The sequence below is a fragment of the Eurosta solidaginis genome, chromosome 3, assembly GCF_040869045.1.
Source record: "Eurosta solidaginis isolate ZX-2024a chromosome 3, ASM4086904v1, whole genome shotgun sequence".
NCBI lineage: Eukaryota > Metazoa > Arthropoda > Insecta > Diptera > Tephritidae > Eurosta > Eurosta solidaginis.
The window spans coordinates 198177504-198196879 of NC_090321.1; the positions used below are offsets into that span (position 1 = coordinate 198177504).

General features: G+C 40.8%; 2 protein-coding genes across 3 annotated transcripts in view; one reads left to right on the forward strand and one right to left on the reverse strand.

The window, feature by feature from the left end:
• LOC137244871 (putative sodium-coupled neutral amino acid transporter 10) overlaps positions 1 to 19376 on the forward strand; it is a 121213-nt gene that overhangs the window by 46897 nt on the left and 54940 nt on the right. The window contains exon 1 of one of the 2 annotated variants that reach the window (XM_067774544.1): positions 5565 to 5659. The exons of the other annotated variant lie outside the window; for it this stretch is intronic. Coding sequence (XP_067630645.1) covers positions 5633 to 5659 — 27 coding nt within the window. The 5' untranslated portion in view covers positions 5565 to 5632. Of the gene's footprint in view, positions 1 to 5564; positions 5660 to 19376 lie in introns of those variants that run through there. 2 annotated transcript variants of the gene reach the window in all.
• On the reverse strand, positions 4143 to 9650 carry thr (three rows). Its single transcript, XM_067774531.1, has 5 exons — positions 9187 to 9650; positions 7230 to 9125; positions 6327 to 7157; positions 6020 to 6208; positions 4143 to 5948 (listed from the first exon to the last, which is right to left on the reverse strand). Exons 1-5 carry the CDS (start codon positions 9502 to 9504, stop codon positions 4299 to 4301), a joined length of 4884 nt encoding a protein of 1627 aa, XP_067630632.1. The 5' UTR covers positions 9505 to 9650; the 3' UTR covers positions 4143 to 4298.

A 19376-nucleotide genomic window follows, 5' to 3' on the forward strand; every position in this document is an offset into this window, starting at 1 on the left:
TTGCCAGCGCAATATATAGCTTCTCCAAACCCAATTGTCAACCTCACCTATCCGTGACGAATCCTGTTTCATTAACAGCCGAGGATCAAGCAACCCCGAGCGCCTCATGGATCTAGGGGGTGGAAGGGCGGTATGGCCTAGAAGGTCGCATGTGGTCATAACAAAACGTTCCCGAGATGGTCGGTCTTGGTATCGGAACGTACCGGATCTGCATCCGGCAAAGGACCATCAACATCGATAGAACTACTCAAGGCCTTCGGCGAGTGTCGTTATCGCTACAACAACAACGCCAACAACGACAACAACGACAACAATAACACCAAGAACAACAGTAAACAATATCCAATCGCATGCAACAAACCCGGCGCATCATAGAAAGGTGGTTCCCTCGGAACAAAAAAAAACAAGTAAGGAAGGCTAAGTTCGGGTGTAACCGAACATTACATACTCAGTTGAGAGCTATGGAGCCAAAATAAGGAAAATCACCATGTAGGAAAATGAACCTAGGGTAACCCTGGAATGTGGTTGTATGACATGTGTATCAAATGGAAGGTATTAAAGAGTATTTTAAGAGACAGTAGGCCATAGTTCTATGGATGGAGGCCATTTAGGGATATCGCCATAAAGGTGGACCAGGGCTGACTCTAGAATTTGTTTGTACGATATGGGTATCAAATGAAAGGTGTTACTGAGCATTTTAAGAGGGAGTGGGCCTTAGGTCTATCGGTGGACGCCTTTTCGAGATATCGCCATTAAGGTGGACCAGGGGTGACTCTAGAATGTGTTTGTACGATATGGGTATCAAATGAAAGGTGGTAATGAGTATTTTAAAAGGGAATGGGCTTTAGTTCTATAGGTGGACGCCTTTTTGAGATATCGCCATTAGGGTGGGCCAGGGGTGACTCTAGAATGTGTTTGTACGATATGGGAATCAAATGAAAGGTGTTACTGAGCATTTTAAGAGGGAGTGGGCATTAGGTCTATAGGTGGACGCCTTTTCGAGATATCGCCATTAGGGTGGGCCAGGGGTGACTCTAGAATGTTTGTACGATATGGGTATCAAACGAAAAGTGTTACTGAGCATTTTAAGAGGGAGTGGGCATTAGGTCTATAGGTGGACGCCTTTTCGAAAAGTCGCCATTAGGGTGGGCCAGGGGTGACTCTAGAATGTGTTTGTATGATATGGGTATCAAACGAAAAGTGTTACTGAGCATTTTAAGAGGGAGTGGGCATTAGGTCTATAGGTGGACGCCTTTTCGAAAAGTCGCCATTAGGGTGGGCCGGGGGTGACTCTAGAATGTGTTTGTATGATATGGGTATAAAATGAAAGATGGTAATGAGTATTTTAAAAGGGAGTAATCCGTAGTTCTATAGGTGGACGCCTTTTCGAGATATCGCCATAAAGGTGGACCAAGGGTAACTCTAGAATGTTTGTACGATATGGGTATCAAACGAAAGGTGTTACTGAGCATTTTAAGAGGGAGTGGGCATGAGGTCTATAGGTGGACGCCTTTTCGAGATATCGTCATTAGGGTGGGCCAGGGGTGACTCTAGAATGTGTTTGTACGATATGGGTATCAAATGAAAGGTGGTAATGAGTATTTTAAAAGGGAGTAATCCTTAGTTCTATAGGTGGACGCCTTTTCGAGATATCGCTATAAAGGTGGACCAAGGGTGACTCTAGAATGTTTGTACGATATGGGTATCAAACGAAAGGTGTTACTGAGCATTTTAAGAGGGAGTGGGCATTAGGTCTATAGGTGGACGCCTTTTCGAGATATCGCCATTAGGGGGGGGGGGGGGGGGGGGGGGGGGCCAGGGTGACTCTAGAATGTGTTTGTACGATATGGGTATCAAATGAAAGGTGGTAATGAGTATTTTAAAAGGGAGTAATCTTTAGTTCTACAGGTGGACGCCTTTTCGAGATATCGCCATTAGGGTGGGCCAGGGGTGACTCTAGAATGTTTGTACGATATGGGTATCAAACGAAAGGTGTTACTAAGCATTTTAAGAGGGAGTGGGCATTAGGTCTATAGGTGGACGCCTTTTCGAGATATCGCCATTGGGGTGGGCCAGGGGTGACTCTAGAATGTTTGTACGATATGGGTATCAAACGAAAGGTGTTACTGAGCATTTTAAGAGGGAGTGGACATTAGGTCTATAGGTGGACGCCTTTTCGAGATATCGCCATTAGGGTGGGCCAGGGGTGACTCTAGAATGTGTTTGTACGATATGGATATCAAATTAAAGGTATTAATGAGGGTTTTAAAAGCGAGTGGCCCTTAGATGTATATGTGAAGGCGTTCTCGCGATATCGACAAAAATGTGGACCAGGTGATCCAGAAAATCATCTGTCGGGTACGGCTAATTTATTTATATATGCAATACCACTAACAGTATTCCTGCCAAGATTCCAAGGGCTGTTGATTTCGCCTTGTAGAACTTTTTTATTTTCTTCTACTTAATATGGTAGGTTTCACACCCATTTTACAAAGTTTTTTCCATAGTTATATTTTGCGTCAATAAACCAATCCAGTTACCATGTTTCATCCCTTTTTTCGTATTTGGTATAGAATTATTGCATTTTTTTCATTTTTCGTAATTTTCGATATCGATAAAGTGGGCGTGGTTATGGTCGGATTTCGGCCATTTTTTATACCAACATAAAGTGAGTTCAGATAAGTACGTGGGCTAAGTGTAGTAAAGATATATCGGTTTATGCTCAAGTTATTGTGTTAACGGCCGAGCGGAAGGACAGACGGTGGACTGTGTATAAAAACTGGGCGTGGCTTCCACCGATTTCGCCATTTTCACAGAGAACAGTTACCGTCATAGAATGTATGCGCCTACCAAATTTGAGAAGGATTGGTAAATTTTTGTTCGACTTATGGCATTAAAAGTATTCTAGACAAACTAAATGAAAATGGGCGGAGCCAGGCCCATTTTGAAATTTTCTTTTATTTTTGTATTTTGTTGCATCATATCATTACTGGAGTTGAATTTTTACTTAATTTACTTATATACAGTAAAGATATTAAATTTTTTGTTAAAATTTGAATTAAAAAATTCTTTTTTTTTAAAAAGTGGGCGTGTTCTTCCTCCAATTTTGCTAATTTTTATTTAGCACATATATAGTAATAGTAGTAACGTTCCTGCCAAATTTCATCATATCTTCAACGACTGCCAAATTACAGCTTGCAAAACTTTTAAATTACCTTCTTGTAAAAGTGGGCGGTGCCACGCCCATTGTTCAAAATCTTACTAATTTTCTATTATACGGCATAACGTCAACCCATCTACCAAGTTTCATCGCTTTAACCACCTTTGGCAATGAATTATCGCATTTTTTCGGTTTTTCGAAATTTTCGATATCGAAAAAGTGGGCGTGGTTATAGTCCGATATCGTTCATTTTAAATAGCGATCTGAGATGAGTGCCCAGGAATCTACATACCAAATTTCATCAAGATACCTCAAAATTTACTCAAGTTATCGTGTTAACGGACAGACGGACAGACGGACGGACGGACGGACGGACGGACGGACATGGCTCAATCAAATTTTTTTTCGATACTGATGATTTTGATATATGGAAGTCTATATCTATCTCGATTCCTTTATACCTGTAAAACCAACCGTTATCCAATCAAAGTTAATATACTCTGTGAGCTCTGCTCAACTGAGTATAAAAAAAAAAATTCAATTCAAAATTTACTCAAGTTATCGTGTTAACGGACAGACGGACAGACGGACGGACGGACGGACGGACGGACGGACATGGCTCAATCAAATTTTTTTTCGATACTGATGATTTTGATATATGGAAGTCTATATCTATCTCGATTCCTTTATACCTGTAAAACCAACCGTTATCCAATCAAAGTTAATATACTCTGTGAGCTCTGCTCAACTGAGTATAAAAAAAAAAATTCAATTTTCAATATACATTACGTATTCTTTTTTTCTGAGGGTAACCAGTAATATTTGAAAACGCATCCGTCAAATATACTGCTATGTGTTTGGGTTTTTTGGACAAGGTGTAAGGGCCAATAGGAAGTTTTATTGCTATTTTTAATTCTTTTTGTTCCTTGGCTTGGGATGGCGTGACTTGTTACGAAACGGCAAAAGTCGTCTAGACAGTTAATTAATGCAGACACATAATTTTTATTTATTAAATAAATGCAACTAAAAATATATATATAAACAGTTTAATAATCTAAAAAATTTAATAGAAATAAAATTAATGCAATAGAGAGAATTTAACTATATTAAGCATAATTCTATATTATATAAACCACTGTCATTGTTTGGCACGCCTGCTCAACGTTCTGCTCACTGTGAGGGATGGTGTTATATTTTCCTCGGTACCATTTCCGGCACGTTTTCGTGTTGCCCCCGGGCGACCCCGCGTTTTACTGCCAGAAGCAGCGTTTTCTTTACCCTTTGTTGCTGTTTGTGCATATGGTGATATTATTTTAGTTTCAGTTTCTTTTGTGATCACTTTGAGTGTACGAACTTCAGTTTTGGTTCGAGTTTTTAGTTTAGTTGTTGTGGCTTTGGTATCCTCTGTTATTTTGATCTTTTCGACAACTTGAATGTGTGGTTCGTTTGGTACAAATGTAGTTTCAACGGGGCTATTGCCGTCCGTTGATAATACATTAGCTGTTTTTTTGGATCTACTTTTGGGTGCTGATTGTGGTATGCATGATCCTTTTTTAGTTGTACTTTTAGCATTTGATGTCTTTGGGGGCGCTCTTAGTTTACCAAGCATGGATTCGGGTGTTTTTAGCTCACAATCTGTATCGTCAATTATTTCAATAATTTCATGGAGTGTTTGGCTTTTTGGCTTTGCTGTGGTCCAAACTAATTTTGGTTCATCTTGCTCTATCAGATTTATCGATTCAATTTTTTGACAAATATTTAAAACACCTTCATCAAATTTATTTGCCTTGTGTGCATTCGATTTATTCGTTTTGCTAACCACATTTGGCATTTTGTTTTCTTTTTCCTTGGAATCATCGCTATCGATAAGATCCATTGTTTCAATACGTTGACATTGATTTAAAATGTTTGTATCAGGTGTAGAATTTGATGAGCTACTGGACGAGCCGGCAGTTGCTGCTGCTGCTCTCATTGCACGCAATTTACGTGCAGTCAAAGATTTCGTACCGTTCCTCCCATTTGTTGTGCTCGTTTTTGCTGGAGTTTGCTGAAATTCAATTTCTGCTGCCAATTTCTTTTTTGTTTTTCTCGCGCTCACAAGTGCTATATTCTCTTTCTTACTAACAGTTTTTGTTGCGCTTGCTATGCTTTTAGTTGCTGTACTCACAGGTGTATTGCCATTGCTGCCATATATTTGGAAGGCTGGATTTGTTAACTTTTTTTGTGTACTTGCTGGCGCTACCGTGACGACTGTTGTCGCCTTCACAACGCCAATTTCTGGCTGTTCATTTAGTTCTGGCGAGACGTTAAAAATGAGTGCTCGTCGCAAACCAGCACGCCTTTCCTTCTCTTTGTTTGTGCACATTTCTATTTTCAACGCGCTCTGTTGTAGCAAAAAGTTTATGCGGTATACAGTGTCTACATTTCCTCGCATAGTTGTGCATTTGACTAAAGCTATATTAAGACAGTTCAATGCTTTTTCATACTTTTGCTGCATACGTAAGTAATTAACGTAATGTTGTAGACTCAAAAGTTGTATGTTCTGAAAACTTATATGTAAAAATTTATTTTGTTCGTAACTCTGCAGCCACTGTTGACTACTTTCGTAGAAATCTTCCAAATTCTCATAATCTTCAACCAGAAAATGTAGCCGCGCATTCAAGCAGCCAACCATGAAATAACTCCATTCTAAAACGTCGAATTGTTTAAGGGTTTCGCTACATTGAACACGCAAAAAACGCTTGAGGCTGCCTTCCCCTCGTATAGAGGGACTCAGTTGCATCTTAACCTATAGGAATGTTAAAATAGAATATAACACTTATAATTGTAATTAAAAAATGTTGAAGATAAGATATATACCATTTGAATTGGTGATGCATGTAGTGGTATCATTTTACGTAACGGTTCCATACCCGAATGTAATAATTCCGTATTTGTATAAGTGGTTGGCATTTTTAATTTCTTTTCCACAGCAGCTTGTTCAGTTATTTGACGTAGTACTTCAAGGCTTTTTATGCCCAGTATATATTCAATAAGTTTCACTTTGATCTATGGGAAATACATACATTTAAATACATAGAATGATTATAAAGAACTTATTTAATGAAAGTTTTGCTTGCCCATGAAAGTCGGGTCACTCTAAATCTATTTATTATTATACATTTACCTGCGCTTTTTTCACATACTCCATTTGCAAATTAATCCATGTCCACATAGTAAGCATTTGTATTAAACGTAAACCTGAACCGGATTGTAGTAAAAGCTTGAAAGTTCCAGCAAAATACGAGTTTACAAATTGATCACATAAACGATTTGCGGAACATTCCGCGATTTGCTCTACAAGACTTAGTAATAAAATGGTATAAGACATGACATCACTACTAGAAAGTTTGAAAAAATCGCCACGAAAACGTTCTAATAGATCTTCCATATCACGTAATAAACAACGTTGCATAAGCTGATTATTTATATCAGATTCATCACCATCCAGATGCTTCCACATAATACGAAATTTAATCACATCCACTGTGCCAAGTACTACATTATATTTGCCTTGCTGATTGGGCAACTCGTCGTGTGCTTGCTTCACTAGTTTAAGTAGAATCTGTGCATAAACAATGTGTCCATTACGTGCATGATAACGTCCCAATTGACATAAATACAAGAGTATATAGTTTTGGAAACGTTTTTGAAGTATAGGCAGTTGTTGCAAGGCATTGAGTAGAAAACTTTCTTTGCGCGCAGTCTCTACGTTTAAATTCATTTCATTTTTTAAAGTCATAAAATATTCACTGTATTCGCAAAAATAAGAAAGACTACGTAGTGAACTGAAATCATCGTTAATTGTGTTTGCAATTCGATAGTGTAGAATCCACGCTTGTGTGGCTAAGTCCGTATAGCCGGCGAGTTGCAGATAAAGTGCGAGGGATGTCAAGTCTTCAATAATAGCCTCCCAGTCGATACTGATTTCGATGATAATCAAAGGATCACTATTAGCCTACAACAAACAAAAAATATGTTATTAAATGTTATAGTTTTATCGTTTTTATTAACGTTTCATATTTTATACCATCTCATAAAATAGTCGAAATCCATGCAAAGCCGCTTTAGCTTGATTCACTAGTTTTAACTCATGCGCTATCCTCACTGACGAAAACTCTTTGCGTTGCAGCAATTCTTCTAGATTATCCTCTTGACACTTTGTATCCACTTTCAATATTTCTTTTTGCAACTTTAATGCATCGTGTAGAAGGGCTGTCTTAACGTGAGCCCAACATAGATACTCCACACGTGTAAGCCCTGCAGTTTTCTCTACTTTTTCATCAAATTCATTTTCCAGTTTACGCAAACGAATTGCTACTGTAGGTAGTAAATAGCCAGTGCTACGCCCAACTAACACCGCGCTATAATGCGAAGGACTACAATCCATAAGCGTTATTTGAAGTTGTTCATTTGATTTGTGATACTTAAGAAATTGTTGCGTCTCCAACCAATGTAATAAATGTTTTTGTTTTGTATCGAGAAAAACTTTAAAAGGACTATGACTTTGCAAAGCCAATTGCAGCACGCACTCACCGGGCCCGATATGAGGCGAAGATGTGTGAAAATATCCAATTCGTGAACGTAGTGCCGAAATATCAGGCCAATCATGCTCTTGCAGCATTGACGCAATATGCGCGGCATGTAAATCGGCGGTCAATTTGGCATCATATCCTTGCAATGTCATTTTGTACAGACGCCGAAGGAATATTGTCCAATCATGAATTGTGATTTTATGCCGTATACGTATAAGAAATTCGGCGAGTGTCATGCATAATTTTATTTGTGCTGGTGTACGCATATCTACGGTAAGTTGTACGAATCGTGCATAGACCATTTTCAATTCTGGCGATTCAGGGTTTATACATTCCAGCGAATCGAGAACGCTTACGCCATGTCGCATTACTAGGAGCAATTGTGTACGAAAGCTAATAAAAAGTTCTTCACTTTCATTATCATTTGTTATTGTGGCAGCATAAGATGAATATGCCGCTAATGAGCTTACAACTAAAGAAATTATAGTATGCTTTCTTGTGCTTGTGCAGCAATCAAACTTTAATAATTTTGTTTCAACAATGCGTGGTGCCAAACGAATGCATGAAAATATTAAATCCAAGTGGGCTATATAACACTCAACACTTGTCATATGCTGCCAAAAGAAAGTAAATGGTGTAGTGGGATGATGCTGTACATGTGTTAATAGTATCGCTACAACAATAGGAACATCCGTAAACCAACGTTCTTGCATCAACGTATCGCCGTAGCGCTCAAAAAATGTGGTTAATTTTCCACTTAAATCTTTATATATATCTTTAAATTCTCCTGGGTTTGGTAAACCATAAAAAAGTTTTACAAGATAATATAGCAGCGTGAAAACATAATTAGCGCATTTGTCATTGGCAAAAACAGCCATCTCGCGGCATACGCGTAAATGTCGTAAACCTAACTGCTGCTGCAATCTGTCAGGTATATCTAGCTGAAAGAAAACTGTAAGTGCCTCCAAATGACGCTGACAATGTGCCTGTAGCTCTTCCTTAGTTGGTTGCACTGTATGTATACCTTTAAGTAACGCGAAGAATGCATCATACATTAGAGTTTTATTAATCGGCAGTGTTGAGAGATAGGTAAATACTGTGGACACACGTTTGGGCACTAAATATTGCACAAAATCGGTGATTAACTCTGGATATGTAAAATTATATTCTTTGTTACACTGCAGCATATGTATAAATAATTCCTTAAGTGCACGCAATATGCTAACAATATGCTCTTGAGCTAGCTCGGCGTTTGTACGCATATGATTGTTTTGACAAAGCAAGTGTTGTAGATACATTCCCAATATAATCTTATAGTCACCTTCAGTTTGTAAATAGTTTTCGTAGCCAGCTATGAGATCGCACAGCATTGATGCCTCTTTAAATAATTTCTGTGTAACAAATTATTTAATATTAATAGAAAATTCGATATTTACTCTAAAATACACCCACCTTATCAGCAATGATGTGATGCAAATAACGCAAATGTTCTAGGTACATAGTCCAATATTTGGCGCCTATTGTTGGTTTCATGTACCTCGCTATAATGCGCACCACTGTATCACAATAAACACCATAGTGTTTGCCCTCAGGTGTTGCAGCAACACAACAAATAGAACGTAATGCCAATATAGCTAATTGTTGCTGACGTCTGTTTCCATCTTTGGTGGTGCTCTCTTCCAGCGCATCAAAGTGATGTTGTAATTTATGCATGGCAGCAGTGGCCACTTCTAGGCTTTCTTTGAAAGCAGTTTCATATTCACCTGCCATTTATATGCTCAAGTTTTGAACTAATATATGCCAGCCAATAACTATATTTTTAACAATAAAAAAGAATTTTAAAGCGTTTCTAGTCGTTTGCCGTTTTTCAAATAGAAAAATAATCTTTCGCTTTGGCGCTCTTTCAGTACAGCCAACTTGAACACAAACGAAAAGTGTTGCCTGCTGTTATATTTACGCTTACATCAAGCAAAAGCCCCGTCATAGCAATTCTTCGTATAGATGCGTTTAACACAATATTTTGCTTTATGAGTAGATTGCACGTATTTGTATAGAGAACGGCAGATCGGCGGCACTAGCGCCATCTGACATAAAAATTAGCCATCTTCCAACTTTTGGGTAATTCTAAACGACAGCATGGCTATGCTAATAGGCTTCCAAAAATATAGAGGCAGGTGTCAAAAGACGTGTATTGACTTCGGCAGCAAGGATCCGAAGGAAAAAATAAATATTTTAGCTCGTTCAAAAGATATTAACGAAAACCCCAAAAATTGGCAATTCTTTACTTTAGCTCACAACTGCTAACACTCGTCCAACGATTCCGAAAGCGGAAATTGCAAATTTTATTTCTGTCAAAAGATATTTCCAAAAAACCGCAAAATGGCCCCGGAGCGCTCCGAAACCGGGGGTGGGATCCATAGTATTTTTGCGCAGAACACCTTTCTGCATTGACGCCCTTCGGCCGCGCTTATAAAAACTTATCCTGAGTGGGTCCAACACCGGTTTGGGGACCAAATTTATATCCGCGCAAACAGGGCCGAGGAGAGGGAGGGCAGCGAGGGCAATTGCCCTGGGGCCCGGAAGGTTTTTGGGGTCCCGGCAAGGCAAAGCAGTATTGACAGTACTCTAACTAGGATTTCATAGATACATACATGTTTTGTTGCTACAAAAAATTGCTTTAAAATTGAAAATCACTAAACTAAAATCATGAGCATCCAATCAAATACTATGGGGCATAGTCATAGTCGAATAAAATGTGGCTATCGAACATCGAAAATCGAATTTGAAATTAGTATTATGACAACTCATCTCTGTCGAAATTTTCGTTGTGTATCTAATTTTCAAGCGAATAGAAATTTTTAGTCGATGCTGTATCGAATAGAAAAAGAATTGTTTAAAATGTAAGTTTTTTGTATTTATGTTCTACTTTTTTACTACCTGCTAGTAATTTTAAACTATTTGAATTAATTTTATATAGGTCCAAGGTCGTGAGTACAAAGCAACAGCTTGAAAGACTGGTTTCAATTATGGAACAAAATCCCCATATAGCAAAGGAACTTGCACATTATAGAAATGCAACTTGCTTGATGCAGCTCAGCCTCCTCGTAATTCAATTTTATTCATCTTTCACAAATAAGTGAATGCCGTTTCCAACGCTCGGTTGGTAGGATCCCTGAGCGCAAAATCGGAGAACTGTTGCCAAAATTAAAAAAATATTAGGAATAGACTCGGCTCTTGTGCATTCCTGCAGCAGTTCATCTGTACTGGACAACAAGTCCATGAACGCTTCTTTGGACAGTCTGAAATTTTGAATAAATCTATAAACAAAACTTATAATTTCAACAATTTAACAACTTATTTAGAAAGCCACACTTACGTGGTGGAATTCACTTCCAAAGGATTTTAAGCATCTTACCCGTCTCCTACTTCTGGCTAGCTCCAGTAAGCTTTCCTCTCCATCTGACGAATCATCAAACCACAATTCCGTTGTAGTCATACTTTTATTTTTAATATTTGCATTTAATAACTAGTTCTGCTTTTGTTTATTTATTCTATTTTATTTGACAGAGTATTGGAAATGTGCTATTGTGAACTTTTGAATTTATCGAAATTCACAATAATGCTTGTCTTCATCGAACGCGCCTCGTAATACTGAATAAAAATTCGTTCGATCAGCTCTTTCGACCACGGTCGAAGATCGAATTTGTCTCATAATAGGGGCCTTAGATAAACTTTAAATATTTTGCACACTTAAGGTCAGTGTGGCTGAAGGGGAGCGTTCTTTCAGTCTATTGTCTCGCGTGAAAAATTTTTTACGTTCCACTGTGAGCCAAAATCGCTTGACAAGCCTTGGAACATTGGCGTTGAAGTCCAGCCTTGCTCCCAGCATTAGTTTTGAATCGGTAACTTCCATATTCGCAAAAAACACGGAAGGTTTTCCTTGGCTGATTCAAACTCTTAAAATGTACATATTTAGAAAAAGTTAATGTAGGCAAATCAAACAATGAAATCTAATAATCTATGTTATGTTATTTTTTTTACTGGATTGAGTTTATTTTTTATTTTTAGGGGCATAATTTTTTTTGTGTGTGTTCTACAAAATCATCAAAAATACAACAACCACATGAAAATTTTCAATTTCTTTTGCAAATGTCTCTTGACAGACCCACAATTTTTGACTTCCGTTTTCGGATTCGTGATCCTGGATCCAAAATGCGTCTTTTGATACCCTTCTTTGTATTTTTGGACGTGAATTAAGAGCGTCATGCTGTCGTATAGAATGACCTACTTTTGTTGCCAGCAAAGCATAAGAAGAAGAATTTGACATTTGATTTGTCTATAAATCTATACGACAGCATGATACTCTTAATACACGTCCAAAAACATCAAGGAGGGTAACAGGATTGGATCCAGGAACGCGAATCCGAAAGCGCAGGTCAACAAGTTTGTATCTCTCAAGAGATATTTGCAAAAGAAATTTAAAATTTTCATGTGGTTGTTGTATTTTGATGATTTTGTTGTACTCACAAAAAAAATTGTTAACATAAGTGTTTTGACGTATATACGTGTAAAAAAATACGTCTAATCACTATGACTATGCGCCTTTGTGTCTCGGCCAAAAATCTCGTTGTGCAACAATAGTTGTTTTTTTTGCAAGCGAGCTTGAAAAAAACGCTTCAACTAGCTAAACAGTTTCATTATGGCAAAACCATACAGATGGTGGAAGTTTATCAGCTAATTGTTACTTTTTTAGCTGCTATGACAGTTCTACTTCTAGCGCAGTATGTTTTTGACACTCAACCAGAGAATTACAAAAACAAAATACATGAAATTCGTGTGTTTGTTTGTATGTATGTCACCCTGCGCCACGCTGTTATTTTGCTATTTTTGTTTATATGCACATTCGTATGTTCATTTCATTCGCTCGTTCACAATAGTGCCCTGTTTTTGAATATGCAACACTATACAACACTATCAATCAGGTCGCCAATTACATAAGCGGTTTCAACTGAAACCGCTTAGCCAACTCAATTCAATTACTTTTTATTGTTGCTTTCCATGCAATTCGGTAAGCTGGCTAGTGTTTTAATTAGCAACGAAATACAGTTAATTCTGCACTTATGTTTCGAACTTTAAACCCAGTGATAAAAGCCGTCATCCAGTGAGTTTTCTAGCTCCCTATCACGCTCAATTCTCACGGGAATGCTCTGGATCATTGGGAGACTTGAGAAGTAGAGGTCGTGATATTTTGGTACATATGAGTTGTGATAGGCAGATGTCGCCATTGTATTTAACTTAATACATAATGCTCAAGGCCAAGCAGCGCCATCTATTTTTGAAAAAAGTAGGTTTATTAAAAGCAGCGTTGCCAAATTAAAGATAAGAAACTAACAAATTATTTGGCTCACAAATTGAACCAGACTTCTATCTGGATTTATCTGGCTCAAAACGTTGTTGTTGCATTTACATGCAAAATTATTTATCTGGCTCAGGATCTTTGCGACGGGATGATGGTGAAAGCCTTCATGGTGGCATCACAGGATCTCCGTCTATTTTATTGGTATACAAACAATTCGGCAATTTATCAGAGTGTTGTTTTCGTTGTAAAATGTAAACATTTTAGGATGTTTCCTTGGTTTCCTATATAAAATTTTAGTAAACATAGCGAAAAGAAGACACTTGGCTTTAACTCAAACTGCTCAAAAAAATGGTGTTTTTTATTTTTTTTAATGGACGTTGTGACAGCGCACTGCCCTCAAGTGGCCCAATAAAACCAGGATAATTTTGTTCTATTTTTTGTTTTTTTGAAACATGTTATATTTAAATTTTTTTTTTTTTTTGTTGGACAGCAGTTTGTCAAGCGTCGAATACTGCTCACCCACAGAGTACATAGTTATCTTCAGCTTAGTGTAAAACTAACTTACCAGTCCGAGTGAGCAGCCACAGCAGCTGCCACCTACGTTGCGGTGGGATGGTTGGACAGATCAGGTTGTCCGGGCTGGTCATCGGGGGCAGTGGCCAACGGTTCCACGTGACTGAACGTCAAGTTATCCGGTTTTTGTTTTCACCCGATGAGGCAGTGCTGCACGCACTTGATTTTTTTTTGTAATTGGGAATTTTAGTCGCCGGAATGTTGTCCGTTAGTTGGCTAAGGAATAATTTTGTCCGCTAATTGGGTTTTTTTTTAAGTAAAATTTTTTTTTTTGTTCTTTTAGTTTCCTTTAGCCGAATTTGTGTTGTCCAGGGTGAATGTGTGTGTGCGTGTAGTGAGGACCCCAGCTCATCCCACGTCCCAGGTGGTAGCTTGGAATACCACCTGGAGGGTGATGGGTTGAGCTGGGATTCCGAGTGGCACTCCTTCCTGTCACCACCAGACTGGGGAGCGGTTTCGAAACCGCTCCACCCATTGCGGCGGAGGCAGGAGGGGTGTCCAGCGAGAATGGACGGGAGGCCTCAGCACCCCCAACCAGTCCCAGGGGCAAGCCCCTGGAGACTGCCCCTGCGTTGCGGCTGGGCGTGTTGAGACCTACTCGTGGGTGCCTGGAACGGACCCTAGTGGGCCCAGCCTATCTCGGAGGGGGCCTTAAGACCCCCCCCTCTCGATTGCGGTTGGGAGCACTAGGGCCAAGTACGAATGTGTTTGTATCAAATTTTTTTTTTGCATAGCCTACTGCCTTCTAGTGATGGGATGTCAGCGTTCCCATCACCACCTACATTGTTCATATAAAATTTATAGATAACTAACCGTTTTCCTTTCAGCTTTTGAAATTTTTTTTTCTCTATTTTGGTGCGATCATTGATAAATGATTGCCTTAATTCTCGCACAATTTTTTTTATATATAGATATATAAACTTTTTTTTTCTCCTTTAACAAACCATCTTCCGGGAACAGAAGTTTTTTTTTCTCCTCGAATACTAGGATTTGACAAAGAATTTTTTTTAACGGATTATGTCGCGTAACCAGTCCTACGGGCAAACGGGCCGGAACACTCCGTTCGAGAGTGCGGGCAGTTTACGAGGGAACCAGCACCGGGGCGGTGCTAATAGGGGGGCTTTTTCGAAAGCAAGGCGTCCTTTGGTGGTGCATACCCCAGTAGGAGGATCCTACGGAAATCCCGCGGGGACTCATATAGGCTCGGGCCCGAACGACGACCGCGACAAACTGGACATACCTGTAAGCACCAGCAATTTAAATGCATCGCTGCTAAACACACACAACATCTCGGGGATAATGACCAATGTGTCGAACTATGCACCAGATGGAGCGGGTGCCTTACCACCAAATCAAGAGGTTGGAAATTTTGGGGACGCTACCAGCGATCAGGCGAACCTCCTAGGAATGCAGGACGAAGCCACTCGTGGAGGCTCGTGGGTGGACGTGCTACACCAACTGTTCCAGGCTTCGCAGGAGGAAATGCGGAGAGAGATGGGCTCAATTAGAGCCAACATGGCCCAGCTCAACGCCGCTCTCGAATCCACGCAGCAAGCACACCAGCAACACAGGAACGCAAGCAGGATGGACCGTAACCCATTGCCATCGGTAGTACCGCCAATGTACCCGACTCCAAGCAGCATAACAGTAAAACCGCAGGAGTGGAAAATCGCATTCGACGGCACTGGGAGTGTAAGCGATTTCCTCTTCAAATTAAACACCTTGTGTGAGCGCACACAATGCCCTGACGAACAAATAATGGCCAGTTTCCACTTATTCCTTTCGGGACGAGCCGAAGAATGGTACTGGCTGTTCACAAAACAAAACCCAAATGCGACATATGCCTTTTTGTGCTACTCCTTAAAAAGAGAGTTTGGCACCTTGAAAACGGACCACGAGATCATGATGGAGATCTCCATGCGCAAGCAAAAGGCAAGTGAGTGTTATGACGTGTTTCACGCGGACATAATCTCCTTGAACGCGCGCTTAAGGGAGCCGATGTCAGAGCTTCTACTGATTGACATAATAAAAAGGAACGTCAACAGTAGCCTTAAGCTAATGCTTTTTAATGCGGACGTAAGGAACCTCCATGATCTGCGCGATGTAGCACGCCGAGGTGAACAAGTGCTGAAAGAGAGCAAGCTGCTGGGAGCCAATTACCCAGGACGGCAGGTAAGCGAGGCACGCGTGACAACCCCGGACATGACGATGGAAGGCGAGAACGGCGAGATAGATCCGCAGATAGAGGCGCTGGAATATAGACGCAGCAGAAGACCGGACTACTCGGGAATCCAGTGTTGGAATTGCCAGGGAATGGGGCACTCCTATATATATTGCGAGGAACCCATAAAAAGTCCTTTTTGTTTTAAATGTGGGTATAAGGGTGTATTCACTCCTAAATGCCCTAGGGACCATCGCAGGCAGGGAAACCAGTACCCGAGCGAGAAGATGGGGGAACCTCGTTCGGCTTCATAGCTCCCACATCAGCCAGTGCTCGAGGCGTCGTCCCGTGCGCTGAACCAGAGGGCGAATCTCTGCATGGAGGTGGTGAGCTTCCGAGGTGCAGTAGTACCCTGGCAGAAGAACCCTCGACTGTAATAATAACCTTCCCCGATAGTACTGACGATTCGAATAGTTCTGAATCCGAGAGTCGAACGTCCTCTTTCACGATGGGCGAGAAAATCAAAATCCTGCGACGCCAGCATAGGGATGTCGCGTGCCAAACGCAACTTTTCCCAACCCTAAAAGAAAGGGAGGATAGGTATGAACAAATGAGACATACCATTTTTGACCAATATCCGGTATCGGACAATATTTTGAAGTGTAGGAAGAGATACCACCGGAGAGTACAGGAGCGTAGACTGCTGCAAACCACCACGTTAACGCTTACAGAGGACGAAAGGCCTTTAGTAAAGGCTAGAATTAAAAATAGTTTTCTTGTAGGGTTGTTAGACTCGGGAGCCAACGTCTCCATCTTAGGGAAAAATGGAGTAGAATTCCTAGAGGATAACGGCTTCGAATATCAGCCCTTACATGCGTTCGTATATACCGCGGGCGGCAACAAGCAAAAAATTTTAGGCTCAGTATCCCTACCGGTCACTTTTAAAAATATCACAAAGATTATTCGTTTTTACCTTGTTCCCTCGTTGCTCCAAGAAGCATACTTCGGGGTCGATTTTTGGAGAGCATTTGCGTTAGCTCCCGAAATATTCCCGAGCGTAGAGTGCTTAGAGACTAGGCTTGAAAAGGAAGAGGAACTTAACCTCCATGAATTGTCACCAGAACAGAAATCAGAATTGCGAAAAGTCATCGAGACGTTTCCTTCGTACGAGAAGTTAGGCCTAGGGCAAGCTAAATTAGTGGAGCATCACATCGACACCGGTGATGCTGTGCCTATAAAAAGCAAGCATTTTCCTCTTTCGCCGCCGAGGCAAGCCGAAGCTTTTAGAGAACTAGACAGGTTACTACAGTTAGGAGTTATAGAAGAATCCAACTCCCCGTGGTGTAGTCCTGTAGTACTGGTCCGGAAACCAGGCAAAGTCAGGCTGTGCATAGATTCGAGAAAGGTCAACGCGGTGACTAAGAAGGATTCGTACCCCCTGCCTCATATCAACGGCTTATTGAGCAGACTGAAAGATACGCATTTTATTAGTGGCATTGATCTGAAAGACGCGTTCTTCCAGATCAAATTGACAGAGTCCTCGAAGGAAAAAACAGCATTCGCAGTTCCGGGGAGGCCTCTGTACCACTTCAAGGTGATGCCATTTAGTCTGTGCAATGGACCGCAGACTATGAGTAGGCTGATGGACAAGGCGATCCCTTCGCGTCTGCGAGAGAACGTCTTTGTCTACCTGGACGATCTGATGGTATGTAGCACTAATTTTGAGGATCATCTAAAATTGCTAGCGGAAGTGGCGAACTGTTTGAGAGATGCAGGTCTGACAATAAATGTGGAAAAAAGTAAATTTTGTCAGAAGGAAATACGCTACTTAGGGTATTTGATAGGCAGCGGGTGTCTGAAAGTGGATCCGGGAAAAGTAGAAGCAATACAAAACTTCCCGATCCCTAAATCCCCTCGGCAAGTGCGTAGGTTTGTGGGCATGGCGAATTGGTACCGAGCATTTATTACCAATTTTGCTGACTTGGCAGGTCCCTTGACCGACTGTCTCCGCAAGTCAGCAGGCCCGTTTAAACTCACTCCTGAAGCTATAGAGGCGTTCGAAAAACTAAAAGTAGCTTTGAGTTCCGCCCCTGTTTTGGCCCAACCAGACTTTTCAAGGGAATTCGTGATACAATGTGACGCTTCCAAAATAGGTGTTGGCGGAGTATTGTTTCAGGTCGATGATGATGGCGCTGAGCATCCAATCGCATTCGTGTCGAAAAAGCTGAATAATGCTCAACGCAATTATACAGTAACCGAGCTGGAATGTCTTGCAGCCGTAATTAGCGTGAAGCGTTTCCGACCCTATGTCGAAGGATTACCTTTTCGGATTATTACGGACCACTCCAGTCTCAAGTGGTTGATGACACAAAAGGACTTGAGCGGGAGGTTGGCGAGATGGTCACTCTTACTGCAAAGATACGATTTTAGAATGGAACATCGTAAGGGCACCCTGAATGTAGTACCAGACGCGCTGTCGCGTTTTGACGTTGACGAGTTAACTTTCACTACCACACCCGGAGAAATAGACTTAGTCTCTCCCGAATTCGCCAGCAAGGAGTATTTAGACTTAATTCGGACCGTCACCGAAAACGAGGAATCACTTCCGGATTTACGAGTGGTGGACGGTGTAATTTTCAAAAGAGTTAAGTTTCGTAAGGGGATGGAAGGGGAAGAAGACTCGCTGTGGCGTTTATGGTTGCCAAAAGGGTTGACTGAGGAAGCAGTGAGATTAGCACATGACGCTAACCGGAGTTACCATGGCGGATGGCTGAAAACCTTAGAACGTGTTAGGCAGAAGTACTTCTGGCCGCAGCAGGCTAAGGACGTCAGGGACTACGTCCAGCGTTGTGACACCTGCAAAACGGTAAAACCCACCAATCAGCAGTCGAGACCACCTATAGGGAGTGCCTTTGAATCCGAAAGGCCATTTCAGCGGTTGTATTGCGACTTTCTAGGGCCGTATCCGAGATCTAAGCGGCGAAATCAATTTCTTTTCATAGTACTAGACCATTTTTCAAAATACGTTTGGCTAAAGCCCATGCAGAGAGCTACCACTGTTAACGTTATAAATTACTTCGCTTCAGAAATTTTTCCGGCTGTAGGGGTCCCTGAGTTTATTCACAGTGACAATGGTAAACAGTTTATCTCTAAGGAAATGAACCAATTTTTTGCAAACTACGGGGTGACGCACGTGAGGACGGGGCTATATTCTCCCCAAGCGAACGCATCCGAACGCGTCAACAGAGAAATTGTTTCTAAGATTAGGATTTTCCTAAAAGATAAACCTGACCATACTGATTGGGATAAGCATATACCCGAGATTTTATCAGTTTTGAGAAGTGATTTTCATACAGCGATTCAGTGTTCTCCATACTTTGCGTTATATGGCCAAAACATGGTCCAACATGCCTCAACGTACAACATTTTAGGGAAACTCGGCAGCCTTCGAGAAGACCAGGTCAAGGTAGTAAGCCGAGCTGACAAGTTGACTAATATTCGTGAGCAGATCCGTAGAAATTTAGATCAGGCCAAAGATAGGGGAGTAAC